At 40.5% G+C, this 16,515-nt stretch overlaps 1 protein-coding gene across 13 annotated transcripts in view; it reads right to left on the bottom strand.

The window, feature by feature from the left end:
* The window catches only part of fnbp1b (formin binding protein 1b), a 269,577-nt gene that overhangs the window by 91,496 nt on the left and 161,566 nt on the right, over positions 1-16,515 (bottom strand). For all 13 annotated transcript variants that reach the window (XR_010958142.1, XM_067969826.1, XM_067969829.1 and 10 more), the window contains exons 7-8: positions 5,889-6,017; positions 4,245-4,391 (exon numbers count right to left, since the gene is read on the bottom strand). Coding sequence is in view for 12 of the 13 variants with exons in the window: in XM_067969826.1 (XP_067825927.1) it covers positions 4,245-4,391; positions 5,889-6,017 (276 nt within the window). In the remaining variant the exon portion in view is untranslated. The remainder of the gene's footprint in view (positions 1-4,244; positions 4,392-5,888; positions 6,018-16,515) is intronic.

The following is a 16,515-nucleotide window of genomic DNA, read 5'->3' on the forward strand; positions in this document are numbered from 1 at the left end:
CTCGTGTGCAGCATAAACACTGGCATTGACCGGTTGTGACAAATGGCCTGTTTCTATGCTGTAGACTCTATGTAACACATCTGTGCACTAACCTGCAAAGATCACTGGATCATGATCAGAAGAGGGAGCCCTGGCTTATTCATTCTTTCGAAAGGCCAGAATGCTGAGATCAAGCAAACTCAACCATCAGCACCACAACTGAGATCAACTAGCTCAGCATAGTCTAGGTTTCGAACATGGGACCTTCCTGGTCTATCTGGCCTCCAAGTCAATCGAGGGGCATTCCAAAATGTAATTTTTACAAACACAATGACATAACTTTCATCAAAATGTTTCATCTGGTCATTTCGGGAAGATGTCATTAAGACAAAAATGGCACACATATTCTTTCAGTTCATTTCCAAAAAAACTATCAATAGGGATGTCAAACAAAAATTCTTCAAAAACTGCACATGCCCAGCGTGTATAGTTATTGTGTTAATTTTTACAAATCAAATACATGCAACAATTCAGTTCACCTCACATAGGTGATATACAAAATAATTTGAAAAATAAACATTACTAAGAAACCTATTGTGCCACAAACCTATCCAAAAAAATCAAACACAGAAACAATACATTTTTCATATCTGAGGCAGCATAAATGGGTCACTGTGTATCTCTCTGTTATAGCATAACAGATCAAGTGGAAGTATCTCTTTTCTGGGCTTGCTGCCATAAAGTGCAATCAAATTTCCACTCATTTCTTCATCATCCTGATTCTTTTCATTATCTGTTTAGGTTTTGTTTCCTGCTCCTGGCCTTGGCTGCATCCCCATGAATCTAACAGACCTCCCGCGTTTCCATAAGTAACAGACTAACACGTCAGTGATGTAAAGAATTTAAATAACAGGAAATCAGTCTGAATTAGAAGCTTGCATCATTTGTGTATTCAGCATGTATTAAAAGTAAGTTATCACTGATGGATAGTCATCTGTTTCAAGCTAAACTGTAGTCTAGTAACAAAAAACAATTTCACTAGCAACTGAAAAATCAGGATTTCAAATTGCCTAATGGCATAGTAGGTAAACAGAGAACATGTTATAGTACTTAGCCATTGAAACCAGAGGCTCCCAGATTCACTTCCAAGGTCTGTGCTAAGTTAGGCGATTTCAGCTGGGGCAGTTACTGCTGGCATTACAATTGGCATCAACGTGTTGTCCTAGGAAGGGGGAAATCAGCCAGGATTCCTGATTGCTATTCAGTGAACCTCTGCTGCCTGTGTGTTTGCTCTCCTGCGTGATCAAGCAACTGACCTTGTCTCTGGACTCTTCTGATGCTATATGAGCTAAACACAAGAAGGTAAGCCAGAACAGATTATTGACAACAACCCCTCCAAGTTTCCTGGCCCCTGCTCAGTTCCTCCCTTCAGTAATGAGTAGGATGGGTGATCAAAATTGCATCACATGTTGATGCGCCAAGGTGCTCCTCCACCAACTTCAGGTCTTAAAAATATTTTATCAATATTAGTCCTACAACTGGTATGCCCACAAAATAAAAAAGGTCACCCCTACTTTGTTTTGTAACTGTCTTCATTTCTCTTGTGATTATCATGCTTTACAGTTTTCATAACAGCAATAAAATAGATACTTTGCAATGATCATGAGTTTTATATCTTGTGATATACTGGTAAATTGCTAAACAGTGACATTCATTAATGTGCATTTATTTTTCACTAATATAACAACTGAGGATCTGTTCACATTGCATAAACATGAAAAACAGATCTAGCTAAGCACTGATTAAATCCACACAATTTCTGCAGACACCAATTTAAAAGGGAAATTCTGTCAGTAATTAAACTAGATCTTAGTGGAACAGTTTTTGTCAAAAATAATCCTGTATGTGTTTCATTTACCCCTATTAATGGGGATTGCAGCAACCAATATGTCTGAAAAAATGGCACATTAGATCTTAAAGAGTATCAATTTTGTGATATAGATCCTAAGGGAATACTAGGGTGCAGCGCAACCTTAAAGATACAGGATTAATGATGCGGGACCATAAGTTTATTGAATTTGTCACGTAAGACCTTAAGTAACACAGTTTATTTGTTTCAATGAATTACATGAAAATTCACCATCCTGTACATTGTAACTCCCATTACATAAAGTAATCAACAAGAACCATGGGATGAGCACAAAGAAATAAATATGGGGTTTCAGGATAAAGTGAGATGTGCACAAAGAAGGTTTGATGAAAAAAGGAAGTTTCTTATGAAAAGGATGCAATAGCAAGGCCTTAGATATTAAAATGTCAGATGACCCAGATTACAAGTATTGATTCTTCCCTCACAAATTCTTTCTTTAACAGCTCATCGTCTCCATGAATTTGCCCTTCAGTTGTGAAGGCAAGCAAGCAGAAAGCCTGGGATTTCATCACAAAATTTGTCACTGAGATGAATTAGGTCAATGCTTCCTTTCCAATATAAAATACAGCATTTGAGGCTGGTAATTCATCAGCTGACAAAACCCATCAAAAGCATTGTTAATTGATCTGAGGAAGCTCACAACAGAATACACTGCAACATGAAACAAGAACTGCAATCTGGCTACAACAATGAAGAGAGGAAAATCATTTTGCATGCCAAGAGTATGTTTGGAATGGGAAATTATATCCATAATCATCATTAAAGCCTAAAAAAGGTTTAATATTCTCTGCAATACCTTATAATATTTAAGTAATAGAGAACTCCGATGAATACTGTAACAGGTAATTAAGTATGGGGAAAAAAAATGATGGAACAACACAACAGGTCAGTCAACATCCTTGGGGGGAACAGACAAGTTAATGTTTCATGTGTGGATTCATCTTCAAGACTGAAAACTAAGTGGCAGACAGGGGGTGGGGGGTGGGACAGGAATATATTTTTCAAAACAGACAAAACCAGAAAGGAAGCATGAGTGGAATGATTAAAACTTCCAGTTTTAACCGAGACGGGTTGGGGGCGGGCGACTAACCTGCTCTCGAGAGGCGGGTCAGTTATTTAAATATGTTAATGAGGCTGCGTGCCTCAATCTTTAACAGACTTTTACATTTACTTTTACACTGAGGCTGCACGCAGTGTTTCCCAGGGTCTGGGAAAACCGGCAGCTGAAGGGAGGATCCAGCAGGTAAGTGCCTTTCCAGCACTACTTGTGGGCCAGGAGGAGCAGGAATCCACCCCACCGGCCCCCCAAGCTAACCTGCTGTGATCGGCCTCCCTCCCTGCAATCTGCCAGACCCCCCCCCAGGATCCACTAAATCTCGGGAAGTGTTAAGGATTCAGCAAAATGGTGCCTATACAACAGTTACAACAGCAGTCTGAATGACCCTGTACAATACAGAGGAAAGTTCTTCATTGCTATTCAATTACAGTGTATTGAAAGCAAAAAGGTATTAATTTAATGTTCAGCAAAACATACAGTTGCTATGGATCATCAACTTTTAATTTTTCTGCTACTGTACAACAGAACAATAAAAAGCAATGCTGTCTGAAAATATATTGTCCTTTAACTTGTCATGCAGTTTCCAGTTTTGAAAAGGTTTGACAACTGGCCAGTGCTGAAGAAAGCTCCATTGCTCCAACACCACACCAAAGGGGCTGACTGGCTAATACCACTTCATGCATCAGAGGGTCTTGGGATGGTGTCTGCAGTTGTGTTGACTTTCTTTTATGTACTTTGAAACTACAGTGTTCAGCAAATCAGGATGCTATAGCACCAAAGGCTACAATTAAAATAATTGAAAGCAATGTGGGCAATTCTTTGAATCCCATGTGAGAAGCTGCTCAATAGTCAGTCACATACATTTATTGTACACACAGACCAACTGGTATGTATCACTCTGTACTGTAGATTAATAACTGACTAGGGTTATGTTACAAAGCTGTGTCGCATTTGAGGAGTTCAGATGACTTCATCACCTGTGAGAGCAAAGCCTGATCATTTTTAAATTATCCAAATCCTGCATTTGTTGCAGGTTTTTTTTAAGTAATAAAAAGTTCTGTTTTTGTGGTCTGTTTGAAGTTCGGCCAATGGACTTTTACCATCAATTCAGGTATTTTGTCATTGTCTAATTTTGGCTACTAAGTTTTTTGATGAAGCTCATCATGTGATGGAAAAAGGTCATTTTACAACATTAAACTGCCTAAATATAATTTACACTCTCAAAGCCCAGTTGAAACAATCACAGCATATCTTATATTTAATTAACCATAGACTTACATGTTTTTGGTCAATAGATTCAGCTGCATTCGTGATTCCGTCGAGACACTTTCCAATAATGGGAATGACCTGTCTGTCAACCTCAGAAAAGGTCTTCATTGATTCTCCAATTCTGACTATTCTTTTCTCATCCAGATCTTGAATTTTCTGAAATTGACAATTTTATTATTGAGCATATTTATATTAATGAAATTTTGGTACTTTCTGTACTGGAAACTAAAACTCTTGTGGAAAGTCCCCAAGAAGAGCCAGAGTGTTTGATGTATTGTCCATTACTTAATTATTTAGATAATTTGTTTTCTGATCAGAAGTCACTGTATTCTGAATTATAATGAAAACCTCATCATAACAGTAATCTGATTCAATCATTTAAAAGACTTGAGGACAAATCAGTGTCACCGTAATTTAATGAAAATATGTAGCTGCCAAAGATCATGACTCATCAACTATTATATTGATCCATTTGTTGTAATTTCTAGTTGTCATTTTGTTCCTGGGTATCTACGTTAATCATCTAGTGACAATCTAAATTTGGATCTGAATTTTTTCCTATTACTAAAGTTAAAATTGCCACTCCTCCAAGAAAAGAATGATTTTTTAATACATATATTGCTGTAAATGTACATAATACACTGACAACTCAAGGAAGCAGTCTCGCAATGCACTAGAACTAGTTTTATTTTCTGAATTAGAACAGTTGGAAATACACAGATGATCTCCTATCACCCGAAAAGAGCGAGGTTAATTCGCCGGCATTTTCTGTTTTTATTTCAGATTCCAAGCATTTGCAGTTTTTCCCTTTTTATTCTTCCTGAATTAATAACCCTGTTCTTCTGGATATCGTCAAGCCACCGGACAGATTATATATTACATTCAACCAGCAGAAAGACAGACAGACTTTGATTCTGGTTATATTGCAGGTATTGCTTAGAGAGACGTGGGGCCAACAAACCAATTACACTGCTGGTTCTTCATAGCTCTGATCAATGAAAACAAAGTTTTTCCTCTCTAACGTCCCTCCCCCACTGCCGAGTTCGAAGAGAGTCTTCCCTCAACTCCTCCCCCACTTTAGGCCATTCACAGAGGCTTCTAACTCCTCTCCCATTTACAGAGACACTCTTCCCCTCTAAATTCCAGTAAAAGAGGCACTGTTTGCCACCATCTCCATCCCCCACCCAGTTCTTTCCCACTTTCAGCACCTTCCCCTCCCAAGCTCACAGTGCACTCTTCTCACCAATGCTTTTTCTTTTTTCATTGCTGGTCTTGGCTCAGGCTCCTAATTAGAATTTCCTGACTTGGAGAAAAAATTGCAAGTTCAGGAATTTTCCACCACAGCTCAGAGAGTCTGCTCCCAGAGTGAAACAACAGTGCCAGGTCCGAGCTGGAACCATCAGAGCCAGTAAGAAAAGCATCAGGGAGCTGTGCAGAAGTGATCCACCAGTTAAATCCATTGGGGCAAAGAATCTGCTGTTACTAAGCAAACATAGACTGTAACACAGAAAAGTGTGCACATTTCACGTAAATGCGTATACCTGCCAACACTGCAGTGTGACACCTGAAGTGCGACAACCACTCTGAGGTGTGCATTATGTATACAAAATTTTATATACAGATTTTTAAAGTCATTTTTTGATTCCAACTTACCTGGAATATGTTTGGTATGATTGTGTAATAATGTTCATGCTGTTCCTTATTAAAGTTCTGCAGAACACTGGAATATTCTCCTTTACTATCAGATGCCATCTGCTGTCGGTTAAGGGCCTGCTGCCGAGCCTGTTCAGAAATATTCACAAATGATAAATTTATCAATAATGCTATACTTGAATTTCATACTACTAGTTAGTGCATTTTCTCACAAATGATGGTGTTCTTTATTTCCCATCAAGTGATTATCAAAGAATGCTTATACAACTGTAAGTCATCAAATGTAGGATGGAAGAGAGACAGAAATTGCGCACGTCAAAAATGCAGGAAAGTTAGAGAGAATGTGAAATAAAAATTTCGAAGTACCAGCACAAGCACAATGGACCGAATGCCCTCCTTCTGTGCTATATAAATTCTACGTTAAGGAACTGGAAAACAAAAAAGAATAGAAGGGGTGTAAACGTCAATAAATTTACATGGGACATTTTGGAAATAAAGATATGTGGATTGGGCAGCATTCTACAGTGATAGTAGGTGAGTACTTATAGGGTTTATCTTGTGTCCTCTGTTAGCTTTTCTTAGAAACCCAAAATATTCTTAAGACACCCCATTAAGCCTGTATGGCCTCATAATTTACTTTGCTAGAATCTAAATGATTGAAAAAAAAATTATGAGTTTAAATCATCACTTATTGTTACAATTCCAGTTATTCCTTACATGGCCACTTAATACCCACACAGGGATCACAGACTGTACTGAGAATGAGTGACCCATACTCAGTACTTGAAACATATGAATGCTGGTTTCCAATTCTTTGACTTGTAGTGCAAGGTTTGTGAGTAGTGCAGATAGAAAGCCAATCATTTTGCATTCAATTCAGTGTGTTCCCCCGATGGATAAATTTACCATATGATGTTGTTCTGATAAATATTATTTGTTAGGTCCCCTGCTCTGTGCGTTGCTAGCTGATCTGAGTGAGGGTGGCAGTGAGAGTATAACAGTTGAGCTCAATACCCTAAGATAGGGAGGGTTAAAAATGAACCAGCTAAAGTTCCCACTTCTGACCACTACTTGGTGACCCCTGTTGGAAGGGTACAGTAGCATAGTGGTTATGTTACTGGACTAGTAATCCAGAGGCCTGGACTAAAATCCAGAGTCATGAGTTCAAATCCCGCCACGGCAGCTGGCGAATTTAAATTCAATTAATTAAATAAAAATCTGGAATTAAAAATACTAGTATCAGTAATGATGGCCATGAAAACTACCGGATTGTCGTAAAAACCCATCTGGTTCACTAATGTCCTTTAGGGAAGGAAGCCTGCCGCCCTTACCCGGTCTGGCCTAGATGTGACTCCAGACCCACAGCAATGTGGTTGATTCTTAATTGCCCTCTGAAATGGCCTAGCAAGCCACTCAGTTGTAAAATCTCGCTCAAGAAGGCGGCTCACCACCACCTTCTCAAGGGCAATTAGGGATGGGCAATAAATGCCGGCCTTGCCAGCGACGCCCACATCCCGTGAACGAATAAAAAAAATTTTTTTTTTAAATGTGTAGATAACATGTGAGAGCAGGATTGGTCTTGGTTGTGATGTCCCACGCGGTCCATTAGTCTGGCATCACTCGCCGTCTAGGCTCACAGGCTGGCTATTTAAATGAGATAATAGAGGGCTCCTGTTGTTCATGGAACCATACCTCAACATGAATCACTGCCAAAAGGAGGGGAAAGGAAAGGGACATGAAAAAAGTCCAATTCAGCTAATTTTTGGCAGTGGAGATTTGGGTGTAATAGCTAGTACACATAAATACTGAAGCACAGTTCCATGTAACAGTAATAATTACCATCAACGAAGTGTGGAGAAAACTCATTTGCTAATTGCAAATCTCTTGGTTGTAACACACTTTTCTGCCAAGCCGCAATAGAAGTTGAATTGAAGTAAAAGGCTATTCAAACCTCTTTAAAATAATCCTCTGATAAAAAAGCAACTTCACTGCTCTCCATAGGAGAGTAACAACAAAATCTAGTTGAAACCCACTGTCATTATTACACTTGGTCAAAATAAACTCCAGTGTGCAGGCTTGGTGAGAAGAAACGAAAGGATTCTGCACTTCTGCTGTTTAAAAACGGAATTGGTCCTTCATTTAAGGAGCTAAATATGACAGAATACTATACCATTCCACCCCATTTATACATTCACAAGCGAAATATTTTAATATGGCAATACAATGTTTACTTGTCTAGCATTCTTAACAATGAACAAAAAACAGAACTTGGAGACAGCTTGGCTGCTAATCCTAAACACCAGCTGATTACTAAATTCCACCACTGGTCAATTTTAAAGCCCTGCTGGAGAAGATGGATTCTGTTCACTGAAGCACTGGGCACAAAATGCTTCCAATGCCCATCTTGCTGAAGACATGAATCAAAACAAAGTACATCTCTTTGAAGCTAAACAATTGGACCGCAGATTGTCAAAAAATATCCCCTCTAAAGGCAGCACACTAAAAGCTGCAATTTTTTAAAAACAATTATTGACTCATTCAATTTAGCTGAATTAACATTGCCACCTAATATATTCAAAGTACGTTTTCTTTTTAAAATAAAATATTGCAAGATTGTAAACTTGTCAACATTATTTTTTTGAAAGTATCACACTAGGTTTTTGCAAGCTGTGTGCACAGTTTTTTTTTTAAAGTGAGTTTTACAATTTAACATACTTTACTATATAGAACATTAATAATTTGGTTAAATGTCACAGAGAATTCTTTCAGGTAAGACAATGATGAACTGCAGTTGTGATGCCTGAGTCTGAGTCCAATACCTGCAGCTAACAATGTCACAGAATTCAATGCATGCCACATCGCATTGAAAGTGTCTTCTACCCACTCACTGGTGCAACTCTGACCCCTGGCCGATAGACCCTTATTAGCACCTTTTTGCGGTCAGATTGTACTTGCTGCACACAATGAGATACCAACATTCGTTGAAATTTGGGGTCCATAGTGTTCGAACAGCCATGTAGGTGAGCCATGATGCATCACATTTGTGTTTGAGCAGCAGCTCTCTGTTTTGGAGAAAACTAGAGCAACAGTGTGTGTTGTGAATACAAGCTGGCCAGCACGAGTGAAGAGGATCACTTGATGGACCTTGTGCGCAATGGCCAAGTAAGTATAACATCTGGGATGGTCTCACTTGTACAAGTATAAACAAACAGTTATTTGCCCTATGTTTTTTTGAACAAGATTTCCAAAAATACTGGCATAGCAAGAGTACAGCATTACTGCTGTAACAAATAGCTTGATATCTTAGGAACCTAGTTGTTACTTTGGTAATGGAGGTGCTATTTGTAAAAAAAAGCAGTGTCTATGTGTAACAAAACCTTGTTTCTCATTTTAACCTTCACCTGTTACAACTCAGAGCTGGGGTGCTTTGTCTAATATATAAATATGATCATCTTTGACCTCATTAAACTAGGAACTGCAGTGGAAAAATCTGCCTCTCATCAGCTTGGCAGTGATATGAGTGAATTTTTGTCCTTACTGCACACAAATTTGCATGAAAGGCTATTCAGATACTGTTCCATTCTAAATTGAATCTGAATTAAACTGGAAGCGGTCCTGGTGAATACATACTGCTGAAGGAATTGAGAATGCAAACTATGATACATTAATAAAAAACAGATTATCTGATCATTATCACATTGCTATTTGTGGGGCCTTGCTGAGCGCAAATTGGCTGCCGCGTTTCCTATGTTACAACAATGGCTACACTTCAAAAAGTACTTCAATGACTAAAGTGCTTTGGGACGTCCTGAGGTACTGAAAGGTGCGATATAAATGCAAGTTTTTCTTCTTTAAATCAGTCCTGGTAAAGCCATTTCTGTCATATTCAAGCCCATCAGTAATAAGTAATCATTAGTTGTGATACTATCTATGGGCAAATAATTGCGAGTATTCAGAGTTCTATTCCTCCACCGAAACACAGATATTGGATTCCCTTTGTTAAAACCAGCATTATCCTGCCCTTTATAGTTCCTGAAAATGAATACGGTAGACTGTTAAGTAGTTCTGAAGTGGCTAATATGGTGCATTTTCGTAAGAAGCAACTGCTTTGTGACACACAGACGCATACAGTTCTCTTGAGACAATCCTAATTACTCAAACTGTGCCATAAGGCAGAAAGTAGTCCTTTGTTTCACTAGTAAAATAAAACCTGACACATTTCTCGGGGCTACCAGGCTCCACTCTTCTCTACTGAACCTAGTCAGACATCAATAACACCACAGTCTAAAACAGCAGTAAGCTCAATGAAGCTCATTTAAAATGACAAAACAAACAGCTAATTATGGCTCGTTTACATAGAAAAAAATTGGACCTGGGAATGGGCCGTTTTAACCCAGCAAATAATGGCTCTGGCTTTCTTATAAAGAAGGTCCAGTGGCCTCATGGGTAATGCTAACCTTAAAATCAATGGGCAAGAAAAATCTCTTAGTGGCAAAGAATCTAACCTAAACCTGCTGGAACATTCTCCAATTTTTCTTCAAATTGCTGAATTTTACTACAAATATTTTGTATAGCACTGGTTGCAAAATACTAATAGTAAAAAAAATATTTTTTTTCAGTTCAGCGAACAGTCTGTGAACATTTCAAAGCCTGGATTGAGAGAAATTACTGATTTGTTAAACACTGATGTACTTCAATTTGAAAAGTACACAATATCAACGTGCAGACACTTAGCAATAGTTTACTTGTAATCAGCCTACTAGGTCATATAATAGTTTTAGTATCTTCAAAATTATTTTGAATATAATCTGTTTTATAACTGTTATTTTTTTTATAATCTATTATTTTTCAAGAGGGAGTTTGGCATGTACTACAAATATAATAATTTGCACAAGGAGTTATCCGTATTCTTCAATACTTAGTTAACCTTAGTCACAAATGTAAGGAATCTTACAACACTAGGTTACAGTCCAACAGTTTTATTTGAAAATCACAAGCTTTCGGAGGCTTTTTCCTTCGCCAGGTGAGTCACCTGACGAAGGAGAAAGCCTCCGAAAGCTTGTGATTTTCAAATAAAACTGTTGGACTGTAACCTGGTGTTGTAAGATTCCTTACATTTGTCCACCCCAGTCCATCACCGGCATCTCCACATCATAACCTTAGTCACAGTTCAGTATTTAGGTTTTATTTCATTTTCATAATTGATACTGCAGTTCTCAAGAGTTAAATATCACGACAATAACTATGAATCTGTAAATTATAAAAAAGTGCGTAGTCCTAAACTATTAAATATAAACGTGCACATTAACAAAAGTTCTCTCTAAATCTATTTTTAAATCTACATTTTGTAAGTATGGTCACATTGGGCTTAGCACAGAGAAAAAGGCATTATTCGAGACACAGCATGAATGAGACATTCTAGACATGTGCATTTATCAAACACTATCCTCAGTGTTTTGCAATGCTGGTCCACATTCCATGCATTATGATAACCCTTTCGATGCTCACCCAGCACCCCTACACTGATGCATTGCTTTGGTTACATATCAATGCTTTAAAGAGCCTCAGTTTCTCTAGTAACTTTTTATTACTAAAGCCTCTCATTCCTGGAATAATATTAATAAATCACTTCTATACCATCTTCACAGCCTTGAGATCCTTCCTAAAGAAAAGAAACTAAAACTGGACACAATGGGGGAAAAATTGGTTAAGGTTCCGTTCTGGGCGATGTAAGCACAATGCGCTAACACCCCGCGCCCGACGGACCCTGGGCAGGCAAGACGCAAGTTTGGTCCCACTCACCTGCAATCGGGTTCCTTTCCAGGCCTTGCACTTGGAATGAATGCAATTTGCACTTTCCACCACCTGGGGGGGGCTCCATCTCTTAAAGGGAAGATGTTTCTTAGAAATCTCTTAAAAGGTAGCTTGTACCTGTTATTTGCTGTAAATAACAGTCTACTGTCTGCATGGAGTCTGAACAGAGATCAGACATCGCAGACGTAAAGCACAGATGCAGATCCCATCCCTATGTTTACACACTGATGAGTTATGTTAATTGTAAACAATTTTACAACACCAAGTTATAGTCCAGCAATTTTATTTTAAATTCACAAGCTTTCGGAGGCTACCTCCTTCCTCAGGTGAACGATGTGGAAATGTTATGTTAAAACATTGAATAAAAGTTGCGCATTACTAAATCCCACATCCTCCAATCTGCACACCAGGCCTCACCAATCTGCTGATCTGAGTTGGTGTGCCTGCGAGAAAGCATGCTGATGCACTAGAGGCCTTGGGTGCAAGAGGTGGATAGAAGGAGGGACATCCGATATCCACCATGGGGGGTGGGGGGAGGGCCCCAAGAGGCCCTGCAGACATATACTCAAAAGACAGAGGGAGGCAGCGGGGGACAAAGTCAATGCCAGGTGCACAGCATCATGAACATGGATGCAGTGCAGGAAGAAGATCAATGCTTTGACATGAGTGGGCAAGGTGAGTGAGGTCAACTGTCAAGTGGCGGCTCCTACCAACTGCACCACGCACTACACCCCCCATCCCCCACATACCAATAAACTCTTTCCATCAGTACTCAACTCTTCCCATCAGATGCTTCCTCTCGCCCTTACACATTATCACTGTTTCAATCCGCCCACCCACAACTCACAGGCCAGACACACACTGGCAGCTATTCAACCATGACGGGCACATCACCCAGACGCAAGCCTCGCTTTCTTGTAGGAGCAGGTGGCGCATATCAAGAGGCAGTAAGTGGCAGTGACATTTAGCCCCTATAGCCTGTTCCACCATTCAATGAGATCATGGTGGACCTGTGATCTAACTCCATATAACCACCGTAGCCCCATATGCCTTAATACCCTTGGTGCACGAAATCTATCAATCTCAGATTTAACATTCACTAGTGAGCTAGCATCGACTGCCGTCTGTAGAAGCGTGTTCCAAACATCTCCTGCCCTTTGCGCGTAGAAGCATTTCCTAACTTCACTCCTGCATGTCCTGGCTCTAAATGTTAGGCTATGTCCCCGCGTCCTAGTATTGAAGTCTAGGAGACCTCCAAAAACGGTTACAAATGTCTCAGCAGCCAGAGGCAATAATCCAGCCACTAACCTGTAAATCCTCCATGGTCCTTTTAAATAGCGCCAGTGGGGGGTCCTCCAGGCACTCTAAGACACGTTCAGATGGTCGGGGTTAAGACTGTGCGTTGAGTTGAGCGTTAGACACCATTTTGGGACTTATCACTTTAAATCAGCATTGCACACTGATTGAAGCCATTTTCTCCCTACTTTACATGATTCCAGCATTTCTTATCTGCGCCTGCGCAAACTCCTATACCAAAATGGCGTCTGGCGCACATCACGCAGTAAACGTGCATGTGCATCCAAGACGCCATCTTGGATGTCGGAGAGGCCGTGTAGCGCCGAAACAACGGACGCTACACGGCCCAATTTAGCACCCATTATTCCAACTGAAGCCTAAGTAACGACATGCATAGGTTTAGCATTGTTTTTTATTTTTGTACTCTTATGCTCCTACTTATAAAAGCTTTTTATTAATAGCTCTAGATTTGTTATATGTCTCTTTTTTAAGTCTCATTTTAACTTCAATTTCTTCACTCAACAGGAACTCCAGCTTTTGCTGCTTCCCCTTTACTTTTTATGGAAAAATCTAGTCTGTACTCTGATCATCTCATGCTTGAAAGTTTCCCATTGTTATCCACAGTCTTATCTGCCAATATTTCTTTGCAATTTATCAGAAATCATTCCTTTTTTAAATCTTGGTGAAATTTCCATTTTTCCAGTCAAGTACACTGTTCTCTCTTTTTAATTTTTATATCAAACCTAAATATGTTATGGCCGCTGTTTCATAGAAATTAAGTCATTATTGTTTCGTAGGCAAATGCACAGCCAATTTGAGCACATGGTCGTACACTAAATACAGACATGACTAGTTTACCTGCTTTGGTTAAGAGATGAATGTTGGTCAGGACACCAGGAGAGCTGTCTCCTCTTCATCAAACAGTGCTATGGAATCTTTTACATCCACCTGAATAGGCAGACATCTAAATTGAAAGGTGCAATTTCCATCAATGCAGCACCTCTTCAGTACTGCACTAAAGTATCAGCCTAGCTTATGTGCTAAAGTCCTGGAGTGGGCCCTCAAACCACCATCTTCAGACTCAGAGGCACGAGTGCTACCACTGACCTAAACTGACCCTAAAAGAAATCGTAATTTCAGATAAGGAACATAGGAATAGAAGTAGGCCATTTAGCCATTCGATGAGATCATGGTTGATCTGTGACCTAACTCCAAATACCCACCTTAGCCCCATATCCCTTAACACCTTTAGTCAACAAAAATCTATCAATCTCAGATTTAAAATTAACAATTGAGCTAGCATCAACTGCCGTTTGTGGAAGAGAGTTCCAAACTTCTACTACCCTTTGCATGTAGAAGTGTTTCCTAACTTCACTCCTGAAAGTCCTGACTCAAATTTTTAGGCTATGTTCCCTCGTCCTAGGCTCCCCAACCAGCGAAAATAGTTTCTCTCCATCTACCCTATCAGTTCCCCCTAATATCTTGAAAACTTCGATCAACTTCGGTGTGGACTTGATGGGCCGAATGGCCTCCTTCCGTGCTATAACTTTTCTATGATTCTAAGAAATCACCCATTAATCGTCTAACTTCCAGGCAGTCTAAGGAAGTTAAAGCAACACAAAACATTAGGATCAGATGGACAACATGAAAAAGTACTTTAAAAAGTGGTGAGCAAAATCTGTTACATCTTGTCATTATCTTTAAATACTCATCATCAATGTCAGGAGTGCCCAAGGATTGGAAAGCAGCTATCATAATACCAATATTTAAAAAAGGGGATAGGGACATCCCAGGGAATTACAGCCAGTGAGCCTAACAATCGTTGTGTGTAAATTATTAGAAGGTACCCTGAGAGAGGGGATAATGAAAGATAGGTATTTTCTTTCATTCATTTATGGGATGTGGGCATCGCTGGCAAGGCCAGCATTTATTGCCCATCCTTACTTGCCCTTGAGAAGGTGATGGTGAACCGCCTTCTTTAACCGCTGCAGTCCGTGTGGTGAAGGTTCTCCCACAGTGCTGTTAGGTAGGGAGGTCCAGGATTTTGACCCAGCAACGATGAAGGAACGGCGATATATTTCCAAGTCGGGATGGTGTGTGACTTGGAGGGGAAGGTGCAGGTGGTGTTGTTCCCATGTGCCTGCTGCCCTTGTCCTTCTAGGTGGTAGAGGTCGCGGGTTTGGGAGGTGCTGTCGAAGAAGCCTTGGTGAGTTGCTGCAGTGCATTCTATAGATGGTACACACTGCAGCCACAGTGCGCCGGTGGTGAAGGGAGTGAATGTTTAAGGTGGTGGTTGGGGTGCCAATCAAGCGAGCTGCTTTGTCCTGGATGATGTTGAGCTTCTTGAGTGTTGTTGGAGCTGGACTCATCCAGGCAAGTGGGGAGTATTCCATCACACTCCTGACTTGTGCCTTGTAGATGGTGGAAAGGCTTTGGGGAGTCAGGAGGTGAATCACTCACCTCAGAATACCCAGCCTCTGACCTGCTCTTGTAGCCACAGTATTTATGTGGCTGGTCCAGTTAAGTTTCTGGTCAATGGTGACCCCCAGGATGTTGATGGTGGGGGATTCGGCAATGGTAATGCCATTGAATGTCAAGGGGAGGTGGTTAGACTCTCTCTTGTTGGAGATGGTCATTGCCTGGCACTTGTCTGGCGCGAATGTTACTTGCCACTTATCAGCCCAAGCCTGGATGTTGTCCAGGTCTTGCTGCATGCGGGCACAGTCTGCTTCATTATCTGAGGGATTGCAAATGGAACTGAACACTGTGCAATCATCAGCAAACATCACCATTTCTGAACTTGTGATGGAGGGAAGGTCATTGATGAAGCAACTGAAGATGGTTGGGCCTAGGACACTCCCCTGAGGAACTCCTGCAGCAATGTCCTGGGGCTGAGATGATTGGCCTCCAATAACCACTAACATCTTCCTTTGTGCTCGGTATGACTCCAGCCACTGGAGAGATTTCCCCGATTCCTACTGACTTCAATTTTACTAGGGCTCCATGGTGCCACACTCGGTCAAATGCTGCCTTGATGTCAAGGGCAGTTTCTCTCACCTCACCTCTGGAATTCAGCTCTTTTGTCCATATTTCGACCAAGGCTGTAATGAGGTCTGGAGCTGAGTGGTCCTGGCAGAAACCAAACTAAGCGTCGGTGAGCAGGTTATTGGTGCGTAAGTGCCACTTGATAGCACTGTCGACGACACCTTCCATCACTTTGCTGATCATTGAGAGTAGACTGATGGGGCGGTAATTGGCCGGATTGGATTTGTCCTGCTTTTTGTGGACAGGACATACCTGGGCAATTTTCCACATTGTCGGGTAGATGTCAGTGTTGCAGCTGTACTGGAACAGCTTGGCTAGAGGCATGGCTAGTTCTGGAGCACAAGTCTTCAGCTCTACAGCTGCGATTTTGTCGGGGTCCATAGCCTTTGTTGTATCCAGTGCACTCAGCTGTTTCTTGATATCACGTGGAGTGAATTGAATTGAATTGTATGGTATGATAAGGAGTCAGCAT

This window comes from Heptranchias perlo, chromosome 31 (assembly GCF_035084215.1).
Source record: "Heptranchias perlo isolate sHepPer1 chromosome 31, sHepPer1.hap1, whole genome shotgun sequence".
Taxonomy (NCBI): Eukaryota; Metazoa; Chordata; class Chondrichthyes; order Hexanchiformes; family Hexanchidae; genus Heptranchias; species Heptranchias perlo.